The sequence below is a fragment of the Botrytis fragariae genome, assembly GCF_013461495.1.
Source record: "Botrytis fragariae strain BVB16 chromosome Unknown tig00000186, whole genome shotgun sequence".
Taxonomy (NCBI): domain Eukaryota; kingdom Fungi; phylum Ascomycota; class Leotiomycetes; order Helotiales; family Sclerotiniaceae; genus Botrytis; species Botrytis fragariae.
The window spans coordinates 415,320-440,095 of record NW_023501000.1 but is presented as its reverse complement, the minus strand read 5'-3'; the positions used below and the strand labels follow the sequence as shown (position 1 = coordinate 440,095).

General features: G+C 42.1%; 7 protein-coding genes across 7 annotated transcripts; 4 read left to right on the top strand and 3 right to left on the bottom strand.

Annotated features, from left to right (window-relative positions):
- Window positions 1-425: 425 nt before the first annotated feature.
- Window positions 426-759, bottom strand: Bfra_010147ia (uncharacterized protein; the record flags this gene model as incomplete). Its single annotated transcript, XM_037340480.1, has 2 exons — window positions 426-650; window positions 715-759. 2 exons carry the CDS (start codon window positions 757-759, stop codon window positions 426-428), a joined length of 270 nt encoding a protein of 89 aa, XP_037188948.1.
- A 3,199-nt stretch (window positions 760-3,958) lies between these two features.
- On the bottom strand, window positions 3,959-6,619 carry Bfra_010145 (putative c6 zinc finger domain-containing protein; the record flags this gene model as incomplete). Its single annotated transcript, XM_037340479.1, has 4 exons — window positions 3,959-4,039; window positions 4,091-4,799; window positions 4,911-5,821; window positions 5,993-6,619. 4 exons carry the CDS (start codon window positions 6,617-6,619, stop codon window positions 3,959-3,961), a joined length of 2,328 nt encoding a protein of 775 aa, XP_037188947.1.
- Window positions 6,620-7,425: 806 nt separating this feature from the next.
- Bfra_010144 (putative monocarboxylate permease-like protein) lies at window positions 7,426-8,897 on the top strand (the record flags this gene model as incomplete). The annotated part of the gene is made up of 3 exons (XM_037340478.1): window positions 7,426-7,681; window positions 7,799-8,183; window positions 8,249-8,897. The coding sequence occupies 3 exons, from the start codon at window positions 7,426-7,428 to the stop codon at window positions 8,895-8,897; spliced, it is 1,290 nt and encodes a 429-aa protein (XP_037188946.1).
- Window positions 8,898-10,118: 1,221 nt separating this feature from the next.
- Bfra_010143 (putative glycoside hydrolase family 61 protein) lies at window positions 10,119-11,140 on the top strand (the record flags this gene model as incomplete). The annotated part of the gene is made up of 5 exons (XM_037340477.1): window positions 10,119-10,217; window positions 10,274-10,282; window positions 10,326-10,557; window positions 10,651-10,720; window positions 10,807-11,140. 5 exons carry the CDS (start codon window positions 10,119-10,121, stop codon window positions 11,138-11,140), a joined length of 744 nt encoding a protein of 247 aa, XP_037188945.1.
- Window positions 11,141-12,429: 1,289 nt separating this feature from the next.
- Bfra_010142 (putative short-chain dehydrogenase reductase protein) lies at window positions 12,430-13,627 on the bottom strand (the record flags this gene model as incomplete). Its single annotated transcript, XM_037340476.1, has 3 exons — window positions 12,430-12,858; window positions 12,921-13,123; window positions 13,225-13,627. The coding sequence occupies 3 exons, from the start codon at window positions 13,625-13,627 to the stop codon at window positions 12,430-12,432; spliced, it is 1,035 nt and encodes a 344-aa protein (XP_037188944.1).
- Window positions 13,628-16,685: 3,058 nt separating this feature from the next.
- Window positions 16,686-19,646, top strand: Bfra_010141 (putative sphingolipid long chain base-responsive protein lsp1 protein; the record flags this gene model as incomplete). The annotated part of the gene is made up of 3 exons (XM_037340475.1): window positions 16,686-16,906; window positions 18,417-19,095; window positions 19,164-19,646. The coding sequence occupies 3 exons, from the start codon at window positions 16,686-16,688 to the stop codon at window positions 19,644-19,646; spliced, it is 1,383 nt and encodes a 460-aa protein (XP_037188943.1).
- Window positions 19,647-20,755: 1,109 nt separating this feature from the next.
- Window positions 20,756-21,646, top strand: Bfra_010140 (putative methyltransferase family protein; the record flags this gene model as incomplete). The annotated part of the gene is made up of 1 exon (XM_037340474.1): window positions 20,756-21,646. One exon carries the CDS (start codon window positions 20,756-20,758, stop codon window positions 21,644-21,646), a length of 891 nt encoding a protein of 296 aa, XP_037188942.1.
- Between the last annotated feature and the right edge of the window lie 3,130 nt (window positions 21,647-24,776).

The following is a 24,776-nucleotide window of genomic DNA, read 5'->3' as shown; positions in this document are numbered from 1 at the left end:
TAATCACTCCCACTCTGCCACCAATCGAATTCATTTATCACCATTGATTTGGTCTCTAAGGCGAGAAACTCGGTTTTGTACATCATCTTTCGCGCCCAAGTCACGCTCTTCTAAAATCTGCAAACGTTTCCTGAGTTCGTTAACCTCAATGGTGTGCCCGTCAGTCACAGTTTTTACTAAAATTCGACCATTCCTAAAAACCTTGAGACTTTCCTTAAGACTTGTAACCTCATCTTGTGGACGTTCCTTTTTGTTGACAGTTGGTGATTGGTGATGTTGAGAGACTCACGGACAGAGTTTAATAATCCAGAATGTCGCTTGTTTTCGTTAACCAAGTGTTCAAGTATTTCCTGCTGAGTCGCAGCAATTTTTCGTTGCTTGTGGAGTTTCCTGGATAGCTTCGCTATTTTTTCTCTTTGGGCGTTTCATTCGGCTTCTAATTCCTTAACGCGAGCCTTTGCTGCTTCACTCTTAGTACTCTTTGTAGCTTCTCTGTCTGCACCTTCATGGTCATCTAGTAGCTGATATTTTCCTAATCGAGGCTGTGCATGATTGCCGGTTGTATCATTATTGGGCTGTGTGATATCGACTGAAGAGTCTGTAGGATGGGTGGCTAAAGTTGAGCGCGAAGTGTTTTCATGAGATTTTACCTAAAATCAAGTTTATCAGTGTCTATATTTACTAGCGATGAACGCAATGACAAAAAGTACATACTAATCGAGTTCGTTTATTGCTAGAACGCGAGGTTTCTGATTTCATGTATGCTCACTTGTTTGCAGTTACAGCTCTAGCCCCGTCTAAGTTGATATCACCAGTCAATTACTCTGGAGAATTCGGGTTCATGGATGGTCCGAAAACATTGCTTTTCTTGGCAAGGATGCAATTCTGGGTTTTCACGTTCGCGACAGTCCCATTTCGAGAAAACCCATTTCGAGACTTTGGCGCTTGATTCTCATCGAGCCACCAAGTCCATCGCGAGCTTAACGGGTCCTTTCCTTTTATTTGCTCTAGTTCTCCTTCCTTAATCGAACAAATCTTGTAGTGATAGTTGTCTCATCATTGCGATTCACCCTGCTCTCAACTCTATCGGCATGAGCAGCACTCTCGATATGACATCTTATATATTGGATGTGGCTCCCGCTTTACGAAACGTGATAAAGCTGGGCTGGACAATCGTGAAATTTGAACCAGAGTCTGTTGTTCTTGGATACGAGCTTGAGCTTGTCGTTGGGGTATTTCGAATTGAAATCGCGAAGCGGAGAGATTAATCTAGAGCTACCTAATCTATGATCCGAAGTATTCTTATCGTTTTTTTCGTGAGGTTTGTAGTGACGCGAGAGGCTGCGAGTTTGAAGAAGCAACATTGCCTAAGGGAGATACATTTGGAAGGTTGGTGCGATGGAAGCTAGGTGATTTTATTCGAGAGAAATCACATGACTATCACGTTATCCGAAAGAAAAAAAACCAACTTTCTAAAATCTCTCAGCACATCAGTTCTACGCAATTTTTGCACTTCATGAAAACGAAAAGAATGTGAAAGTCATTATAAAGTCCCCAAAAATAAACAACAGCATATGCACTCCTTTTATTGAGTGATCGAGACCCCGTTCCCCACAATCCTCACCCTGAAGCCTGTTCACCCCACTTTCATCAACACCTCCATCTAGCTACCTCCACCACAGCGCTTATCGAAACGAACATAAGGCTTCTCGAACATTTGATGATATGCATGATCCTACGCTTTTTGTATTCTTAGATACAACATCTCTAAATTTAACTTCGATAAGATTCGCTTACAAAACAATCTCACAAGGAGAAGCCGATAAGCTTAAGCGAGAGTAGGATGGAAGGAACGTTCACTCTAGAGAAAAGCGATGTAAACAAGGTATTTTTAGAGCCCCAATGTACGATGTGCAACAAATCTTTGGAATTGGCATTGGTAAATGTAAATGGGGTGGGGTGATGAGGGGATGAGACAATATAGGTGGCTTGAATTCGTTGTTGAAAGTGATGTACAGTGATGTGAAGCTTTGTCCCAAAGATCCTCGAAGATATCCTAACAAAGCTATTTTTACGACATATACTTTTGAGCTCCTCAAAAAATATATGAACCAAAGAAGCGAACCTCCCAGTTCTCTCTATCCGAGCAATATATTATGGCATTGAGCAACCAGTACGGAACAACAGTATGAATTGCTACAGCACCGCAGGTACAGAAAACTGAACATCACAGCCACTCTCAAAAACGATATTAATAGAAATTCAAATCCAGATATGCAACAAAAGTCATTGACAAAACAATTCAGGCAGTGTATATCCTTCTCACCTGTCAACACTCAATAGTAAAGATCCCAATAGACACCAAGAAACCAGAAATAGAAGCGCTAAAGATTTACATAGTATGCAGTAAAAAAAAACTTGACGTTAGTCAAGGCAGAATTGGTGCAGGGGCCCTGTGACCCAAGGAACCACCGATGGACCACAAGGCTGACATATTGATAACTTCCTATCAATATCTCTACCAAAATTCAATGCAAACATTCCTTCAAAGACCAGGCTGAGAATTGGTACTGCCTAAATGAATGTTTACAGGTTTCCGCCTGTAAGTCAGCAGTCAAGCTAATTTTTATTAGCCTCAACCGCGCGTCAAAACGTAAGTATTTCCACAGCATGGCTGTAGAATAATAAACGATCAGTCTAGAATACTGAATTTCTTCATAAAAGTCATTCGGAAGATATATTATGTTTCTTTTGTTGCACATCTCAATTCGTCTCTAAAAATAGGAAGACTATGGAAAAACCAATACTAGGTGACATTGATTCCGATATGTACTCTGCCCTTTGACTCTGACATCAGTGACACTCCTTCATTTATGAGATAAAGCTTCATTCTTTACTGTTTGGATTCGTCAATTAACTATGTTTTCTACTCATACACGAAATGAGTAAAATAGATCCTAGGCCCAAGGTTTCTCCCATTCCAACACAACTTTATCATCGAGCCACACACTAACAGTATATAGTAGCTTACAATTGCAGAAGGTCAACTGGTGACTTGTCAGTTTTAATAGCTTCAATTCCTTCTCTGTATCCAAAATCTGTCTCCAGATGACTCCTCAGCTCAATATCTTGCACAAAAAAAGATGCGAGTAATCCAAAGATAGCAAATGCCAATCCAACCTCCCACACAAGCTTCAAGCTGACCACGAATAGTTTCACAACTTGCGTTTGCAGCTCCTCTGACAGAGATGTGATAAATGTCTTCGAAGCATGCTCGTAAGCACCAGCCGTGTCGTTTGGTGGGGTTCGGTTCGGGGTGAGAATCAGAATTCTCTTTTCCAGGAGATGACTGTGGTTCTTCGTTCATGTTCAATTGTAATGTGGGCCGAAATTTTTTAACTTTACGACTTTTCAATGAATCATAAAGAGTCCGTTTCTTTTACAAGAGGTGTAGAACTGCCTAGGTCGTAGTTTATATGTAGTCAAGTAGGAATTGGACACGACAAGTAGTTTCGCAGTCGGTCTGCGGCGAAGCAACACAAACATTTATTACACTTTTACCCGGTTCACGAACAGGCCACAAATTGATTTGGACGTATGTTCTCGGTAAACGGTAAACAGGGAGGGCTAGTTAATAATAAAATTGCGCTTACTACATGCGACGTCGAAGGACCAATATAGTATACTAGGTGATCAACAGTGTAATATGGAAGTTCTTCCCGATCGTGAGATCAAAAGTTTGGGGTATCCAGATCTTCATCTGGATCAACATGCTATACTTTGTTGCCTGTTTCTTTGTCCCCTAGAAGCTTCTGGTAAATATATGAAGATCGACAGAACGTGCGTTATTATACGCAACCAGATAGAAGATAATGAAATCCGTAGTCTATAATCGTTTCCTCCGTAAAGGCTCAGTTCTAACATACAACTAACCGTACAACTTAATGGATCTATCATATCAAATCAAGAAATTACCATCCTCCCATCCAGAGAAGACCCATTCTCCTGGCAATTCGAAGTCGACATCTGGACCTTGCATCTAGAAAACATCAGTACCTGACCATCATATCAAATACAAGAAAAAATTTACCATTGCATCCCAAGCGACACCGTTAAGACCGGAATTCATCGATAGACTACGATTCGCTTCTGCACTTATCTGTGTTTCTTGCCCTTTGTATTTGTTCATCATTAATTGTAAGCAATGATCTACACTCTTCCGAGCCTCGATTATGATTCCCTCATCAGCAGGAGCAGCTTTCTGAAGAGCTTCAATCTGACCACAAAGACAAGATATAAACACATGTCCTTTGATATTGGTATCACCTCTCATTATTCGATTGGAGGCCCAATCGCGCCCACCACGGAGTACACGTAGAAGCTCTACCTGTTGAGGAGGAGGTGGGTTGATTGATAAAGATAGTGGAGGGTCCTCTTCAAGTTGTTGGTTTAGTTCCAGGCCTAGACCTATATGTGCATGTATGTAAGTCCCCTTCGTGATACCAGATGCGGTCCAGGTAAGCAGGGTCCAATCATCAGGCTGGGATGAGCTTAGTTGCTCCGGAAGTAATATTGCTGGCCCAAGTAGAGATAAAGAGGTTTCGAGGCAGACCTTTCGAGAGAAATAATAGGTTGGATTGACTTTGGCTTTAATTGCATAAGGCCTGTGCAAGGCTAAGAGGAAATGGGTCGTGTAGAAGTCATGCAACTTAACTTGGAAAGGGTTTGGCTTTGGTTCATAATTGGATCTAAGGAATGACTGTAGTAACCCAGAGCTAGAACGACTTGCTGCTGAGAGCCTAAGAGTGGTGATCGTTAGTCCCTTATAATCTTTAAATCCCTTGACCAGTGTAAACTTGGATATAACGAAACATATCTCGAATCACAAAATCCTAATAGGGAGTACTTACGTAGATCCTAGACGCAATGTATCTTCGTACGAAATCTCATTTCTGAAGCTATTGACGGCATTTGCTATTTCGAGCCTCGTACAGAAGGTCCTCATAAGCGATCTTTGAATTGAAGTTCGAGTAAATGTCGTTACTGGTTTTGACATTGGTGCTTTTTTGGTCGTTTCACTAATTTCGGAATCATCGATATTCGCTGGTAGCTCCGTATCATAATCTTGTGTGTTGATTAAAGGTGTCATTCCAAGATCTTGACTTGACTGTAAAGAAAGTTCCAACACTGTCGCCCAAAGTCGCCTTCGCATCTCTGCATGATAGGGCCCCATCTTGGGAAAGTGTATCGGATCACGATGGAGACCCAAAGACATGGCCAAATGATAGACAGAACCAGCAGAAATCCATGTAAGATCCCCCCCAACGGATTTTACTTGACGAGCTATAAGAAGTAGACAATGAATTTGCAGACCTACAATGTTAAGACGATGCTTTTCGGATGGTGCTGACACCCAAGCTTGAGCCGCAGCAATCCAATGTTCAGCTTGGGGATGTAAAGAACTGGACTGTAAAGGATCTTCGTAAAAGCATGTTCCGATGGCCATCACGAGTAGCAATTTCATGACGAAAGCCATATCCGATGCCGCCGGATCCTTCCAATAAGATGCATATTCCTCTTCAAACGTTGGAATATGTAATATACGATAGACGGATTCAAAAGTTCGAAAATATGCGTTGACGAGACGATCGGATATCTCCTTCTCGGGGACAAAATCGCGGTATCCACTTGGTACAGATGATTTCGCACTTCTAAATTCTTTTGCCTTCTTACCCAATGCCTTGCATTTGTTCAATAGATCGAAAACTTCCCCTCCCTTACTTAACGGCCCAAGCTCTTTTAGTTTGGTCAGATGTTTAGACTTCAAACATATTAGCAATTGTTAACGTAATTGAGGATGATTGAGATAGAATGTCATGCCGTTGTTCCAAGCGGAGTGAGTGGGAAAAGACGATAGATAGAAGCAAGAAAAGGTTCCGGGGCATTGAATGAAGCGGAAGGAACCAAGAAAAGTTATAAAATGTGAACCTACCTGATCAATTGAATTCATCCAATGACTTTGCCCAAAGAATCTTGTTTTGGAAAGACTTCCCCTTAAGCTAGGGCCTCTGACGTATGAATCGCTAAGTAAATTTGGGCCGTCATTCATAGCATCAGTTTCAGAAATTATCTGTTCTAACTTATGTACTCTGTCTAGGAGAGCTTGTACAGTTGGATCCGGTGGGGTTTGATGTGGTACAATGGTCTGTCCACGAAGTGGAAGTGACCCTTCAACGATAGGGGTTCTTTCGGCCCAGAAGCTTGTAGAATTTGGTGGGAAACCATTGGTTGCGTTATCTGTACCACCATTGCAGTTTGGTGATGTATGGGTGGTACTTCCGGGACTGTGACCTACGGTTGAAGGTGTAACAGGGTATTGGCCATTCCCATTGACCCGGGATCTTTTAGACTGTGGAGCTGGATCGGAGCTATATTGGCATGCTGATGTCTTTGACGAGATGCATTGACCACATGGCATGTTTCGATCACATTTTATCTTCCGACGTCGACATTGTATACAGGATAAGGCTGGCCTGCGACGTTTCCGGGGCTGAGTAGGAGGCGTAGGAGGATTCCCTTCCATTCTAGACGTTTGTAATACGATGGAATTGATGTCCATTGTGAAGAATAGAACTGAATTGAATGCTTTTAATGGAAGTAATTAATTCCGACGGTATATTGAGACGGTTAATTCGTAGATTAAATCGGTTGAACTGATTGGTATGTAAATCAAGCAAACAGTTTAGACGCAGATCGTGTCCGAAAAAGTGTAGGTATTTCGAGGTTGTACGGATTTATGACGGTATATTAAGTTGGATTGAAAACGAAATAATGAAAAGACCGAGACGAGATTATAAGGAGAGAGAGTCGTGCTCATACGATACAATGCGCGGAGATAAGCAGTCTGTTTATAAGGATTTCGGACATTGGATCCATTCACCCGAGAATACCGGATGATAGAAAGTAAGAGCTAACACGAGAATGGTAACGGTTGGGATTACTAAGAAATCTCGTGGCGGATCCTGTAGAGAGCCAAGCTTGAGCTTGAACCAATCAGACTAATTCATGTTCGTGGAGCTCGCTCTTTTCGGATTTAAAGAATTCTCCGTGATATCCATCATTTGCTCAGATTGCCTCAATGAAGAAGATGGGGAAAAGAGGGAGGATCGGCGTCGTCGTCGATTATGTCCACACCCTTGCCGCCGTCTTACAGTGGTAGAAAATAGAGATAAAGGACGGGTGATTGATCATTATCAAAACCTACATCGCCATCAACAACTTCACAAACAACAACTTGTTAAACATTGACCTTCGTAGTGTCATCAAAAATTGGACGCAATAACAAGAAACTATCAATTTCCGTATCATCCCTGCTTACAAAACAATCGACGCGAAACACGGAATATCCGCGTTTTCCTATCCACAATGGAATCCGCCAAAACCCATAAGGCTAAGGGTGACCCCACAAGCACTGGCAGACCCGTAGATTCCGACGTCGACATCGAGAGATCGGTGGAGAAGGCGGAAATCAAGAACGAAAGATCGGAAGGGGTTCAAAGCGAAGCCGAAAAGCAAAATGCGTTTATTATGGATTTTCCTGATGGGGGAGCAAGGGCTTGGTCTGTAGCAGCTGGAGCAGCTGGAGTTTTATTCTGTACATTTGGATATATAAATGCTTTCGGTAGGTCTTTCGGATTCTCACAACTCCCGTTTGATGTCTCAAGATTGTTCAACCATTGTCTCTCCTTTAAAATAGCGCCATTTTGGTAAATTTAGCGATAACTGACCATTTACTTAGGTGTTTACCAAGAATACTACCAAACTCATCAACTCTCTCATCGATCCCCTTCCGATATATCGTGGATTGGATCTCTCCAGGTATTCTTTCTCTTTAGTGGAAGTGCCGTTGGCGGCCCACTTTTCGATCGTTATGGAGGAGGTACAATATGGCCTGCCGCACTCCTATACGTTTTTAGCGTCATGATGACTAGTCTCTGCAAGGAGTACTATCAATTCATGCTTGCACAAGGAATTCTCGGCGGAGTAGCTACTGGCATGACAATGGCACCTGGAATGACAGCTGTTGGTCAATACTTTAATAAAAAGAGAGGGGCGGCAATGGGCATTACAGTCGCTGGGTCTTCAGTGGGAGGTGTAATTTTTCCAATTGCCCTAGCAAAAATGTTTGCGAACCCAAAATTGGGCTTTGGATGGAGTGTTCGAATTGTCGGATTCATTATGCTTGCAGTCCTTGGAATCTCTTGCACAACTATCCGAGCGCGATTACCCCTCGAAAAAAATCGTTTTTTCTTCCAGCGGCATTCAAGGAGCTTCCTTATATCACTTTATTGGTCTCGGCTTTCTTGATGATGCTCGGCGTGTTTATTCCTATCTTTTATCTCCCATCTTATGCCGTTCAGTATGGGATGAGCACGGAGTTGGCTTCATACCTTATTTCGATACTGAATGGCGCTTCATTCTTTGGTCGTGTTATTCCTGGTATTTTGGCAGATAAAATTGGTCGATTGAATATGTTGTGCGCGGTCGGCGTTTCCACTGGAATACTAGTATTTTGCTGGCAAAGTATTACGTCTAGTGCCGGTATCATCGTTTTTGCGGCCATCTATGGATTTTGCTCGGGGGCAATCGTGTCACTAGTGACTTTATGTCTTGCAATGGTCCCTGAGAACCCTCAAAACATCGGAACCTATATGGGAATGGGTATGTTCGTTACAGCATTTGCAGCTTTAATTGGCCCACCTATCAATGGTGCACTTGTCGAACATTACCATTCTTTTGATCAAGTTGCGGACTTTAGTGGTGTTGTGGTGTTGGTTGGTGGATTATTTGTTCTTGTGATCAAAGTTGTGGAAGGTGGAATATTGAAGAGGGTGTAACTGGTAAATTTATGGGACCAGAAACGAAAAGTGCTATTTTGCTTTGGCGGGACGGGACGGGACGAACAACGAAAATGCGAATGGGTTTCTTTTTTACAGCCATAGACATTCTCTACTTCATACATGTCTAGATTGATTGATTGATCTGCGGCGCAACAGATACCCAAAAACGGTTGCTCTTGTGTTGCGAGGAAACACGCTAGTGGGGGTTTGGACTATAATTCATGATCTCTCTCCTCATTTTCGTACGATTTTCTTTAGAATAAACTTTTTAATTACATAATCGAGATTTTAATATTCCTCTACTTGAACATTCAATACATGAGAATTTAATACTTTCAATGGATGGTTGAATGGAAAAGCAGTAAAGCCCAGTGTGAAAGGATGGAGCGATTATGAGAGTGAAGGCATCCCATAACTCAATGGGGGGGAGATTAAAGCACGAAAGACAAGACAAGCATCCGATATATCGCAAACAGTCTACTATAACGCGTACAAAACCCTAATTCTGGATCGCTTGGCAATGTAATACATTCAGAGTCACACTCATGCACCCCAGATTCCACAACGCACAACGCGTACAGTTCCACGTCACCTGAGAAGAAGCAAGACGAAAAACGCCTGATCGATCCGATTCAGTTCATTCAAACTTCAGTTCTTCAAAGAACCAAGACTATCATGAAATTTAGCCTATAATTATTATAGTCACACAATCGTCTAAGCGAAACACGCCAAGCGGCATCTGACTCAGTGTAATATATTATCGGAATCTATCTCCTTCAATCCTGAAAAATCCTATAGTGAGAGGAGAAACGTGGTGGGAATACAGTGAATTGCAGGAGATTTTCCCCCTATGTTTTCTTGGGTTTGGGGTATAGCAGATGCTTGTTTGTGGAAAGATAGGTGCCGAGAGGGAAGCGGGTAGACTGGCCGACGGTATATTTTTTCTTTCTTTATTGAAGATATGAGATTGGAGTTGTGCTTCTTATCATTAAGTTTCTTGCATTGTCTTGGAAGATATTCAGATAGAGACTTAGCTGAAGAAAGCTTTGGGGGGATATTGGAATTCCGGGCCGTTAGACGTTGAAGATGCATCATGTGTCGGTTTTCTCTTATTTTACTTCAAGGTCCTCCGTCAATATATGAATCTTGCATGTAAGTCTGGATCATAAGAATTAGGTTTCTCTTTCTGTACTTGCTCGCTTGCTTCAAAGAGTCACAATGCATTTGAAAACTCTCTCAAATCTTCTCGTTTTTGTGGCGACGGTTGCTGCGCACGGATATGTGGATAATGTGACGATTAATGGGATTCTCTATACTGTAAGGCTTTCCTCCTCAATAAGACATGAAATTTAATCTAACACAATTTAACCTAGGGTTATCAAGTAAGCCTCTATTAAACTCCCGACATGTATCCTATTGACGTAGTCTCCTCTTCCAAAGCCCGATTCAGATCCCTACTATGCTACACCACCCCCACGTATCATTCGTCCAGTCCAGGGCAATGGTCCTATCACCGATCTTACGCTTATTGATCTTCAATGTGGTGGTTATACCGAAGGGGGTATTGTTGGTTCCAAACCTGCGAATTTGACTGCGGGGCCGGTTGCTGCTGGGAGTACGGTTAGTTTGAGATGGACGCTGTGGCCGGATAGTCATTGTGAGTTGTTATAATTTTCTTCTTAATGCATTGGGAAAAGAGATATATGAGATTCTTGAATAGATGTAGAGATGCTAATTGAGATTTGTAAAGCCGGTCCAGTAATAACTTACATGGCGAAATGTCCCGCTGCAGGATGTAGTAATTATCTCCCCGGCACTGAGTAAGTTTCTTCCACCCCCTTCCTATCGACATTCTTACCTCTCACTAATACTGCCCCCCACAGCGCCGTTTGGTTTAAAATCCAAGCCACCGGACGCATCGGCAACACGACCGTCTGGGGCGACACCCCCTAAAAACCGCCGGAAATTCTTACTCTTACACTATCCCCTCCTGTCTCTCTGCCGGTTCATATATTGTGCGTCATGAAATCCTTGCGTTGCATGCAGCGTGGACATATCCGGGCGTGCAATTTTATCCAAGTTGTCATCAGATACAGGTTACGGGAAGTGGAACAAGCACGGGTCCTAGTAGTAAGGTGGCTATTCCGGGTGTCTATAAGGCAACGGATCCCGGAATTGTTTATGATATGTATGCGGTTCAAACATATACGATTCCGGGACCGGCAGTCTTTTCGTGCTAGATGGGAAGGAGGAACGTGGATGGGAGGAAGATTGATGTTGGTGATTGGTGGGAAGGATTGTTGGGTTAAGGCATGCGAGATGTTGTATATATGTTGATGCTAGTTTTGGTGTTCGAAAAACCTAGCCGATATGACTATGCGTAGTTTGACGATGGCTTCCCAAGATCTTGCTGGCAAAAGAAACGGAAAACATCGATTTTGCGGTCAATTGATTGGGAATACTATCTGCAAACTCCATGACATACAGCATTCTAATATTAGGAATTCATTGATTGATAAATCCAAACACTTTCCGTGAGACGCAAACAAAATGAGACATCTTGTCATAACAAAAGTGACGCCATAATCAAATCTAAGCTATTTGGTCATGTAAAGTAGAGATAATCTGATCACAAATATTGAACATGCTGAATGAATATACTATATCCAATGAATATACTCCAAAACAGCGTAAATTACTCTCATTTACCAAATAGAATGACTATGGACTCTCCCTAGAATTTCAACAAACATCTATTCAACTCGTCTCCTTCTTATGAGATTCAACAATCAACAAGACCTTGAATTTAGGTCTTTTGATGTCCAAACAATCCAAGAGATTCATCAAGAGAGTTATAGAACACAATTTATGAGGCTTTTATTTAGACGATTCCGCACGCAATCTTGCTTTCCAACTATAGAACTACTCTAGAATACAAAACCAAATTACTCGTCTGATAATATAACTAGATTCATCATTGGAAAGTCTCTGATTATCAGACTGCGATTTGAACTAACCTTATTGAAACCCCTGGATACTACACATTGCTAACCGAGTTTTATGCTAGAATTTAGATTAAGATGGATTAAGGAATCGAGGTGTTAGAACACGGTTTGTAGATGATTAGTGCGGTGATGGATTGATCAATTCATGGATAGATGGATGAGATATTGGTGATCTGGTGCGTGATGAATAACGGTTTCAATTTATCACTCCAGATACACCAAAAATGGGTGTGAGCGACTATCAAATTGCGTTATGAAGATAGTATCAACTTCATTATCGAGGGTTTTGAAAGATGAGATTCATCTAATACCTCAGAGTTCATATACAGGGTTGTTGATTTCGGAGACGCTTTGATATATAAATCGTGCTGTAATAAACTCATAGCGCATGTGGAAGAAGTCCTGCATATATCATGATGAATCATAAATCCGTACGAAAGTCACTGGAGGAGTCAATAAATGCCTATATAAACTAAGAAATCCAAATCCAAAATGCCGAATTAATGAATAAATGTACATGCCAATCAACCTTGAAAAACACCACCCTCTTCAATAACTTTAAAAGCATCCATAGTATGTTTCCATACCACCTCAGCAACGCCATCTTCCTTGTACTTTTTATACATCTTCGGTGTTGGATATCTCTCTCCCACAGATCCAACATTATACATACCCCCACCCGGCGTGCCATCCACCGCCTCTACCAACTCAATACCCCACAAACTATCTTCCCCATCCCCTTTCCCCTCTCTATCTCCATCGCTACCCAAGCCCCTCGGTCTCCACCTCTCACTCGCCAACCACAAAATCCTCTCTCCACACACCTCCCCTTCAGTTTCCCAAAACTTCATCACCGGTCCAATCCCGAACTTCCACGTCCACTTCAACCACCTAGATACCCCCCCTTCTCCAACATATCCGTCATCACCACCCCGGGATAAACATGCATCAGACTAATCCTCCCCGGATTCGCCTCTGCAATCTTCTCCATAAAAAATGTCGTCATCCAACATACGTGCGAAGAAGCATAGCGGAGAATGCTATGTTTGCGCAGGGAGAGATCGTCGGGGATGAGCTTACTATGGAGTTTGGGGTTGAGAATGGAGATGACGCGGCTGGGAAGAGGGGAGCAGACGAGGAGGGGGAGGAGTTGAGTGATGAAGCGCATGCGGGAGTAGTACATGAGGGAGTAGGTGGCGTCGAGGCCTTCTTTTGTTGCTGTTGTTCTTGTCAGATTTGTGTTTATTATTTTAGGGGATGGGGAATGGAAGAGAGCGAGGGGATTGAGAGGAAGGATTAAAGCTGAAATGCAAACTTACCATTTCGAGACAAGGTAAGGACCCCCTGCGTCATAACCAACAAATCAATCCACGCTTTCTCTCCCTTTACTTTTTCTCGCTCATCTAATATCCTCCTTATCTCCTCACAAACGCGATCCACATCCTTCAACAAACTCAAATCTCTCGCTTGCACGAAGCGAAAATCTCCATGAGGACAAAGCTCCTTGCATTCGGCAATAATCCTCGTTGCTGCATCTTTATTTCTTCCAACGATGAAGAGCAGAAGAGGTTGGGTACTATTTTTGGCATGAGCAGAAGCGAGAGCGAGGACAGTATGGGTACCGATTCCAGAGGTGCCGCCGACGAAGACTGCGATTAGGGGGGAGGGGTGGGTGCGTAGAAGATGGGAGGTTTGAGCGTGGATTTCGAGGAGGGGGACCATGGTTTGGGATTCAACGCAGGCAGTAGAATTTAGGATAAAGGGATTATAGTGATGCAGAATTAAGAGATGAGTAGTTCAAGAGAATAGCTTGATGGATTAGAATCAATGGGATGAAGTTCTGTATAAATACTTATTTGTACATTCATTCGGTATATATATCTCCCCGATTCCATTGAAGAAGTAGATTATACTCCCATCCTTGACAATTAACCTGGACGGCATTTTGTATCATTAACATAGTTTCAATTCAATCAGAGGTTGAAGGAATGGACAAAGAATGATGGGGAAAATGTAGATGTTAAATCCCATGCATGTATGGGTATGTCAGGTTTCTTTGCAGTGATTGGTTCGGATTTTGTGGAGGCACCGAAAGCCGCATTCGCATTCGGGAATGTTGGATGAGGACTAGATGTACATTATCCGAATCCTGATCCGAATCCTGATATCGAATTGCGCTTTGAGAATTTTGGACTGGGGTATTGAATCTGTAACTAGCTCTTGAATGTGCAAAAATAATTCGACCATATAATTTGATTACAGAGTTCATAACAGATCTTGCGCAGATTGTGACTCACACGTGACTTGCGCATTTTTCATATGCATTGTTGATAGCTCAGAGCAGCTCAAAATCTACCCCTCGCCAGATTTCGAGTTACTTCGAATGCTCATTTTGACTTTTCTTTTAACCCTGTTTCTTCTGCCATTCCAGATCTTCTCCTCTGATTCTCGTCCACCGAGTCCTGCATTGTCAAAATGATCCCTGTTTTTGCTTTCACCTTTCATTAAAGATTCATACTTGATACCTATTCAGAAGGTTATATAAACGAGATTTTTTACACCTCCTATTTGACATGTAGTCTTGAAACCAGATTCTCTTGACTACACAGCCGAGAGCTCATTCTAAGTCCCATTTCCAACTCCAAATCTCAACAGCAGTTACCAAGTCCCATAGATATCTGGAGATTGCCCTATCTCAAACTATCACGGAACGACATCTTGCGATGAAGAGAAATGACGATAGACAAATTTGATGCGATAAATGAATGATAACAGGAGTTATGTGTTCAACATCAAGTATATACATCAATTCCGCTTCGACGAGATTGAAGCGGAAGAGAATAAATGTTACCTGGTAAGAAGTATAATCACGTGACATGCTACTTCTCGATGCCAAAAACGAGATGGGCGGGGCGGGATCTTTTGATCGGTTTCGCTGAATGTGTTTAGATGAATCCCTATCTACTAGGTAATACATATACAAATATAGAGGTACTCAATGATAACCTTCAAGACTACAACTCTGAGAATGACGTTCATTAAATCAATTCATCAGACTCCATATTTCCTTTCCCCTTCATCATATCTTCGTACCTCCAAAATCATTGGAAATTTCCACGTCCAGCTCACAAACGAGGCTTTTCCTCTCCCTCTCCTCTTACCAAAACAGAATCGATCACCTCACCGGTATTATTAGAAAAATTTACATGCAGCATGCAGGACATACAGTCTCAAGATTTCGAAGCTGATGCATCTACGATGAATCATCAAGAGATGAATATTCCACCGAGTAGATCTTCTAACTCCCCCCCCCCACCCCCAATATATATATATATATACAAAATACCGAAGCGTAATACGCTTACTCCGCGAGAAAAAAAAAGATTGGAAAAAATAGTAGAGACGGTGAAGAGGAAACACGTTACTAGGTAATTAATTATTCCTACCCTTACCCTAGGAAGTACAAAGAAACTAATGCAGCCTGACGTCTGACCCTTAAAGTTAATTGACCACTTAGGTACATACTAGGTAGGTTGGTAGATCTTGTAAAGTAGAGTACGAAGCGAGAAAGAGAAAAAGGCCCTGAAAACTCCTCTTTCTCGGATGTAGAAGAGGGAAAATCAAGAATCATGAATGAATGAATGGAAAATTGAGAAGAAGAATCATCATCTTCCCCAACAGGTAGGTATCTATCTCAGGTGACTGACTGAATGTTTGTACGGTGGTTGGAATGGTATCTAACCTTGTATTTATATTTATGTATATTCTCCATTTTTGATTGTCGGATGATGGTTGATGATCTGATGTGATCTGATCTGAGCTGTGTTGTGAGTACTAGGTAGGTCATATCGCGATAAACGAGGATAAAGATGGAGATGGAGATATGATGGCTAGATGGATGGATGGATGCATCTGGATTTTGTTTAAAGTTTGACCTGATTTTTGAATTGTTAGACTACATACTCAGGTACGTAGTTTTCAATTCATCCTTCGATGGTTTACGAGGTTTCTGGAAGATAGTTGCTGGTTTGAGGATAGCTATTAGCTAGAGTTCTCTAGATGATCGTATTGATATTTATTATATCTAGGTAGGCAGGTGGGTAGTTCAACTATACCACCAATTCAATCTTCTCCAATCCAACCAAGTAAGAAAGAGAAAGATAGATGCCGCGATAAACTTTCATAAACTTTCCAGCATCATTCATCTTAGCCAATATGGTGGAGGCTGGGGTTCCTAGGGATTTTTCTAGATTTTCTAGTCCCGGGGTCGATGTGGTGGGGTATTGGTGGATATCTCTTGTCTGAATGTCAAAATTTGGTAAGAAGCTGGGTTGTACATAGTAGTAAGTACATAGTATCCAATCGGTAGCTAGGTACATATTCATGGGGAATCGTGGTAAGATTGTTATGCAACCTGGACTTGGCTGATGCGATGGAGTGACTAGGTATGTTGTATGACATCTGATGAATTGAATTTCTTGATTGGAGATGAGATGGGATGGGATGGATGAGAGGTTATAAATGTATGCTTTTCCCTGGATGCTTTTGTAGTTTACTTGTTATTCTACTTTATCAATTTCATTGATATATATATATATCTTCATCCTCTGCAACAATTCTCAAACAAAGAAAGAAAAATACTCACTCGATACCACATTTAAGAATCAATACACACAGCTGCCACAACAATCATCATACACACATATATCCACTCTCCTCCAAACAACCAATCAAACACATCAACGTACATACATTCCTCTCTTACAAACAACCCCTCAAAATGTGCTGGCCAAGTCGAACAAAATATTACCGCGAGCCCGTCGTTCGCGAAGTCGTCTATGCCCCTCGTCCCGTTTCGCGAGGTCATCATCATCATCATCACCCTCAACGCGTCTCGGTTACTTCAGTCAGATCTTCGAGACCGGTTAGCCGAACCTATGTTACTACGACTAGTCCGAGAACGAGTCGAACGAGTTATAGTACTTCGACTCATAGAAGGAGGTATTGAGGGGATGGGTTGAGATGAGATGGGATGGATGGATGGATGGAATATCTTTTATGGATGATGATGTGATGGATGATGATGATGGATGATGATGATGGATGATGATGGGTATGGGTATGGGTATGGGTATGGGTATGTGATTCAAGATGGCTGGCGTATGGGGTTGGATTGAATTGGATGGCTTGGATGGGGATTACGAAAGACCAGGATAGATGATCTCCGATATGAATATGATTGTATATGTGTGTAGAGCTAGCACTGTTGGCCAGCTAGCTATATGAGATGAGGTCTCGATTCTTCCATAGCCTTTTTTGTTTTGTATTTCTGGGATTGATCGATTGTACGATAATGTTATAGGATATACGAAATATGGAGAGTTACCCTGCGGAGTTTTACTTATTCGGCTTGGGTGGATGCGTTGTATGATGAGATGGCGAGGTGATAAGTAACGAATTGATGATTTCCATGGTCTTGGATGATACCTTACTTACTACTATATAAGATGAATCTACCTTTCGTGATACTTGCATCAGAATGGATACCACGAAGAGTAAATATCTCAATGTCTTGTATGAAGGGATAACATCATAGCAATATCGTGCATAGTAAGGGAAATGTATATCCCCTATCTTTCTTCGTATTCTTCACATTGTCCGCACTGTCCACTATAAGAGATACCTCTTCATGCAATCCCAAAATTCAATCCATCAGATTTCCCACATCCAATTCTGGGATACATTTCAATATGAATTTTACCATGCTTCATTCAGTGCAAGACTCTTCTTAGTCATCTTAGTCATCTTAGTCATCTCAATCATCTCAATCATCTCAGCAATTCAGACGATAACAAGACCAGGTATGACGTCAATATCAATGGTGGGGTAATCACAATAACCTGCATCAAGAAGCTTTCTTTGCTTCAATTATCCTTGTTATCAATCATGACCATGTCCATTATCATTATCATCGACTGAACAATATTAATTTATATTAATTCTGGGACCTTGTCGACTATCGTGGAGTATATCCTCAAATCTTGTCTATTTGATACCTGGTCGCTACATACATCCATAGTATCTTCGACGACCTTTCGAACAGTAAGGTGAAGTGGCATAGATTGAGTTGCAAGGTTCGTTCTGGATATCTCTTTTCCCTACATGCCTTTACGGTTGGCGATACCACTCATGCGATGGCCAAAATGAAGCAATCGCACATCGAGATAAATTCTGGGAAGTATCCCGATTTGAACGATCCTTTTATTTTTAGATCTATGTTCCTATCTTCAAAGTATTCGCTGGTCAGATACGCATTGCATTGCAAGGCGCCATAAAAAGAAAAGGAAAGAGCTGATCAATCTTTAGATCTAATAAACATCGTACTTTCTTGATTCGATTCAACTATCAATATGTAAGTACAATTTGTTAAGTTTGTTCCGTTTCACATCTCTTAATTTTTACTTCAACATCAAGGAAAGCTATTAACAATGTTGCGACGGGCAAATTCCAGCAGAGGTTCTGGATCTGGAGAGAAAAATAATCCTCTAAAGCATTTGTTCGCACCCAATCATCCTTTGTTACACCCCCATCGCTATGGCATTCGACCCGTTTTCAATTACGCTGATCGCCAAGTTAAGATTATAGTCACTAACATTATTATTGTCAGGAATCGAGCACTATCAGTTCGCTCTTCAGGAGGCAAGTCTTCATCCAAAGATGCCTCATCCTCCAAACATTTCTCCCTCTCTTCCCTTCGTGGAATCAACCAACCAGATCTCTCCAAGAAACTTTACAAACTCATCAAAACCGAAAACAATCTCATTACAGCATATGAAACGGCAGGCAGAGAACGTATTTCGATTGCTACTCAACTTTCCGAATGGGGTGAATCCACCGAGGACGATGCGATTTCGGAAATCTCGGATAAGATTGGAGTTTTATTGAGCGAACTGGGTGACCAGGAAGATTATTATGCACATAGTTTGGATGATTCAAGAGGAGTGTTGAAAGCGATTCGAAATACTGAAAAGAGTGTTCAACCAAGTCGGGATCACAAACATAAATTGGTGGAACAAATTGCCAAACTAAGAGCCAAGGAACCTCAGAGTGCTACATTGGTTACATTGGAGCAAGAGTTGGTCAGAGCAGAAGCAGAACAATTGGTTGCTGAGGCTCAATTAACAAATATTGTAAGTTCTGCCCTTGTGAAGCCATCATTGATAAAGAATAGCCAAGTATACTGACAAGATAACTCCAGACAAGAAAGAAAATCAAGGAAGCATATGATGCTGAATTTGCAGCCACTATTGAAAGAGCAGAGAAGCAAATTATCCTCGCTCGTCATGGACGTCGGCTCCTCAATCTTCTTGATGATACACCAATCGTACCAGGAAATATTCGTCCAGCTTTCGAACACACTGAACAAGCTAGACAAATTCTCAATGATGCCGAGGATGATCTTCGAGATTGGCAATTAGATGAGGAAGAACTTCAATCACATGGTAACTTAGATTCTGGTGCGATGCGTCAGGAAGGTGTTGAACATCAACAAGTCCAAAATGTAGAAAGTTCTGTCGTTGGTACTGAGGATGGTTATCATAATGAAGGAGTTCAATCGGAAATCGGTGACAGTAGGATCAGTAGTGGACAACAAGTCCCAGGAAGCTATGCTCCTAGTGTTACCGGAACTTCAGTTACAACTGGTCCGATGGAGACAAACGAGGTTAATAGGGTTGCTTAATGTGGTGGATAGTTCACATGACTTTTTGGTAGTTTGCACAGTATAATCGAAGCTTTAATAAATTGTGAATTCCCCATCTCATAGTACTTTCTATTAATAAAATGGTCGTTTGGAGTTCATGGTTTGAGTACGCAGAATGAATGTTTCGATATATGAATCGTTTCATCTCTTGCATGGGAGGTTGTAGATCTTTGATTCAAGTTGTTATTTTCATCAACACTACTTAGATGTTTCCGAGTACTACAAATCGGAGATACCCTTACAGCCGAATGAAAGGGGAAGCGCGACGAGCCTATCACCCGAACCCCGCCATTTTTTACTTGGCGAAAACAAGCTGTCTTTAGAGGGTTAATGCTCGGTTTTCTGTGACTTCTTATTTCCGTAATTTTTTGGGAGGTGGGGGCATTTTTTAGTGGATAGGGAGGGGAGGAGAATTTTCTTTTGCTGTGCCGTTTGGATGCAGGGCTTTGGTTCCGGTTGGTTGATTGGCGATTGGTGATCGTGAATATGTCTCCGAAAAGTGGCCGGTTTGTTGCCGGCTGGGGGGAGTGAGCAGGATGTGGTTAGTTGGTTTGTGTGGTGTGGTTGGGAAGTGGCCAGGGAAAGTCGCCGGGAGAGGTTGATGGAAGGGGGGAGTTGATATGTTTGCTTTCTTGGGGAAGGAGGATGATTGGGGGAGGACGACTAGGAGGGTAAGGCGGGGAAACATGGATACGAATATATATTTGTCTTGAATCTTCTTTTTGTTTTCTCTTTTGAACTGTTTTTGGGATTATTTTGAGGATTTGGGATACGGTGATGAAATAGGATAGTATAAAGCAGTGTAATACGCGCAGACATAACACGATATCACACAACACACAACACACAACACCATACCGCACCACGTCAGGAAAGCAAAAGCAAAATTGCACAAAATGGCCAGTCTCATGAAAGAACTCGGTACGATCCAATTACACAAACCATTTTTCTCCCTCTCATTTCTCCTTTCCTCTCTTCTCTCACACAAACTCCGAAATCACATATCTAAACCCCCCCCACTAACATCCCCTTCCCCAGGTTCCCAATCCAAATGGAGCACCGCCACATGCGTATCCTCCATCACCAAAATGTCCGCTTCAAAGGGTCTACAGCCTAGCACTCTCCCCCTCCACCACATGGTGCAAATAGCAAATGATTTATTACCCATCGATAGTGCTGCGAGTGGAGGAAAAGTGATTCTCGATGTGGGGTGTGGACCTGGACAGGTGACGGAGTATTTAATTGAGGAATTTAAATCTTCTTTTCTCGCACAAACCTCCTCGGAGGAGGAGAATCAGGGAATCAGGATCCTAGCTTCGGATTTCAGCGCGCCCATGGTGGCGCAGTTGCAGGCGAGGAAAGAAGGGGAGGTCGAGAAGGGGAATAAGATTTGGGGGTGTGTAAAGACGGAGGTGTGCGATGCGCAGGATTTGACGAGGATTGTGGGGGATGGGGAGGCAAGCCATGCGTTTGCGAGCTTGGTGTTGTTTATATTGCCGGAGCCGAGGAGGGGGTTGGGGGAAATGAAGAGGAGTCTGATGAGAGGGGGGGTGGGGGCGTGTACCTCGTGGAAGGAGAGTGAGTGGATGGTGCTTATGGTGGTGGGGACTGCGGCTGCGGCTGCAGCTGCAGATGGGGATGGGGATGGGAGTGGAGAACCGAAAAAGAAAATGGAGATGCCGAAACAGTGGACGAGTACGGAGGGTGTGAGGAGGGAACTTGAGGAAGTGGGATTTGTGGATGTGCAGGTTGTGGAGAGCGAGGCGAAGTGGAGTTTTGAGAGTCATGAGGCGGTGGTGGATATGATACTCGGGTTTCCGGGGATGAAGATGATGATTGGGGAGGAGAGGTGGGGGGAAGGTGGGAGGGAAAGGGCAAGAGAGGGGATGTTGGGGTGGATGGGGGAGAGGTTTTCTGAGGGGGAGGGGGCGTTGAGTGGGGTGGCGGTTGTGGGGGTGGGGAGGAGGGGGAATAGATGAGTAAAAGGAGGATTCGTGGATGTGGAAGTGGATTTGGAAGGGTTTGCGGAACTTGGAATGAAGATATGGTTACGGGAATTTTTGGTGGGATAAGATGAGAGTATGAAAGATGATTTACATTGATTTAAAAATATCTACTCAGTCAATTTATCGCCTTGAATTCCACACGCAAAGTCTTGAGCATCATCCCGTGACGTCATTTGAACATCTTTCATAGCGTCACGAGTGGAAATCACGAATCTTTTCCGTTCCTGAATGGCTAGTCTTGTAAACTAATAGCTGTTATGATCACATACTAGATCGGATTAATAGAGGTTGAATAAACTAGAATTAGAAAGCTAAAGAGGGGAGAGATTCTGAAGGGATATCTGTATTTTTTATACATATAATAGTCGCTTAGTCCAAGCTAGTTTCGAACTAAGATTAGTGTAATGAGTAATCACATTGAACCCTATAGCTGTGTTAACAACATCACTTCTTCAACTTCCTTGCCGGATAATGCAACCTTATACCAATACATACTTAACAGCTTATATGATGATAATAGCAATCATTACATAAGTAGATTTATTTGCTTTTGTTATTTAACTATTTCCCCATAAGAGCGTGACGTTTACTTTGATAGCAGCCCAAATAGTAACAACATGGTAACAATGATAAGTCTTGGAAAGATACGGTGCGTGCGCTGGCGCATTGTGTATGTATATCACTTTCACCTCCTAGTTAGATTTAAGCTTTAAACAATTCAATCTACATAGTTAATATTACATGCATTCCACAGGCATGGTCTCTTTATTGTGAACAAGAAGCACAGTAACACCCTCGATAATCCAAGGCGATACCGCGTACGACATATAACAACAACATAATGAGACAGTACAATGAAAATGACACATTGAAGAAGATTCGACAACGGTGGGCATAACGATGGCAAGCATCGGCCATTGCAATACGCATTGCAGAGCAAGTATAACAAAGAAACGAAAAACTGGTTACAATCTCGTGTTCAAATCCGACGAAGACTACCTACACATCAAATCTAAGTTAAGTGTAAGGATTAGAACCCATATATGTGCTCGGGCTTGACCCGCGCTAGGCGTAGCGCTCGCCGACCGTGGACTTCCCTAAACACGGACGTGCTCCAAATACAGATCTTTTGTATTGTCCTTTTCATTTATGTGTATGGAGGGGGTTTATGTATGTACACAGTTTTTATGCACTCCTAAATAGATTTATCTGAGCCATACCTTTGAGCTATTCGAGGTCTGGTCTCTCACATTGAGTGGTAAATGCTGAAGCTTTGGTAAGGGGTTCTGGGATTCAACATGTCGTTCTGATATTTCGGCATTATCAGGGTTTGTATCGGATGAGGAAAATGATTTTTGATCCTTAGATCTTACAAGGGGAGATTCTGACCAGGAGGGAATTGTGGCGGTGTTTTTGAGTGGGCGAATGAGTCTGCAGAAACAAAAGGTTTCTCCTTTCCTCTTCGGCTTTGTGTGTTTACTACAGAAGCAAGAAAAACATCTGCTGGTATTTCCTTCGGAGAGGCTATCGTATTATTGTTGCAAACTGTTTCTATATTTCCTTGTTTGGGGGGTTTAAGAAAGCCTTATGTTGTGAGAGTTCGTTTTGTGGAATTGGGGCTTTTAAGAGATTTTGTTTGTTTCACCTCTAGGGAGGTATGCAATTTCTTTTAGAATGGATTTAAAAGAGTAGTTTGAATGTTCATTAACAACTAATGTCTTAATCGAATCGAGAGTAATATTGATCTTGAGATGGTATAACCAAAAAGGGTATATGTAAACCAAGAATTATATTTGCTTAGAATCTAAAAGTGAAGAGCTCTTGTAGATGAGGGATAGCTAGCATATATGTACAGAAATAAGGGCTTCCTGGCTTTAATAGAATACAACAGTAGAAGTGGAGTATTGATCGAATCGTCCTCAATAAGCCCTCTTTCTAGTTGAACGCCAAATATATTTTGGCGCAGAACAGGCGATCGTGGCATAACCGTTTTCATGTATTAATCTCGAGTAATTAAACTATGTGTTCTGTTCGTTCAGGAACCCAAATTTCACGTGCCCAGAAAACCAGGATTTCTGTTATAGTTCGAATTAGAGTTGTATGGTTCGTTGTTAATGTTGATCAACGGATTGAAGCTTCCTCTATTTGTGAATCAGTTACAATTCTCGGCGTTTTAGAGCATTTTGCACCAGTACGAGCTTTGATTCCAACTCGCTGTAAGGTTTTTAGAATGGCTTGTTGTTCTAACTTGGTTTCAGGGCCTTTGTGGGTTACACGGAGAGGGCAATGTAGATAGTCCGCAGGGTGAATGCCCCCGCAATGTAAGCACTTTGCTGAGCATATATGTGCTGTATTTCATTTAGTCGAACGGTCCTTTTCGGTATGCTTGATTGTACCACAACTTCGGCATCTATGGGATCGAGAGCAAGCTCGAGTATTGTAGCATTGAAAGCAGCCGGTACACTGGATCGTCTTCGGTTTGGGAACAATCAAGGTAGAGGTTGCATTAGTTCCTAAGATTCTTAATGTCTTTGGCAGAGTAGAGGTGTGGTTCTTAGTCTTAAAGCTTACAGACGCGCACGTGACCCCTTTTCTGTGTATATAGGCTAGAGTTCTCTTTCTTCCTTCCTTGGCTGTAGATTCTAAGGTAGAATTAAATCGTTTTCTGACAGTCTTTTACACAAAGTTTGTTGTGTGCATGACTGGCTGATCACTTGGAGGTGAAGTCGTTGCTATATCAAATGGAATGTTGATGAACTCATTGATGACAAAGTCGAGGACGAAGCTTTATAACTATGGAAACTATCCTACTTGTATAGAAGTTCGTCTTCTTACCATAAGCTCAACACCTGTTTCCAACAATAGCGAAATAAATAAAAAATCTGCCAATCTAAACAAAACCATAAGATCCTCGTAAGGGCTCTAGTGGTGATCAAATGATCAAATGATCCCTTGAGCCTAAGGTCCCTTAGGCATGTGTTATTATGATATGTGACAGCCACACGACTCTTACCCTTGAGTGTCCAGCACAGCAAATCTTTCTTCATCTCAATTTACACTCCAGATGCGGATCAGAGAGATCGGTTGCTCAGCATTCTTCTTC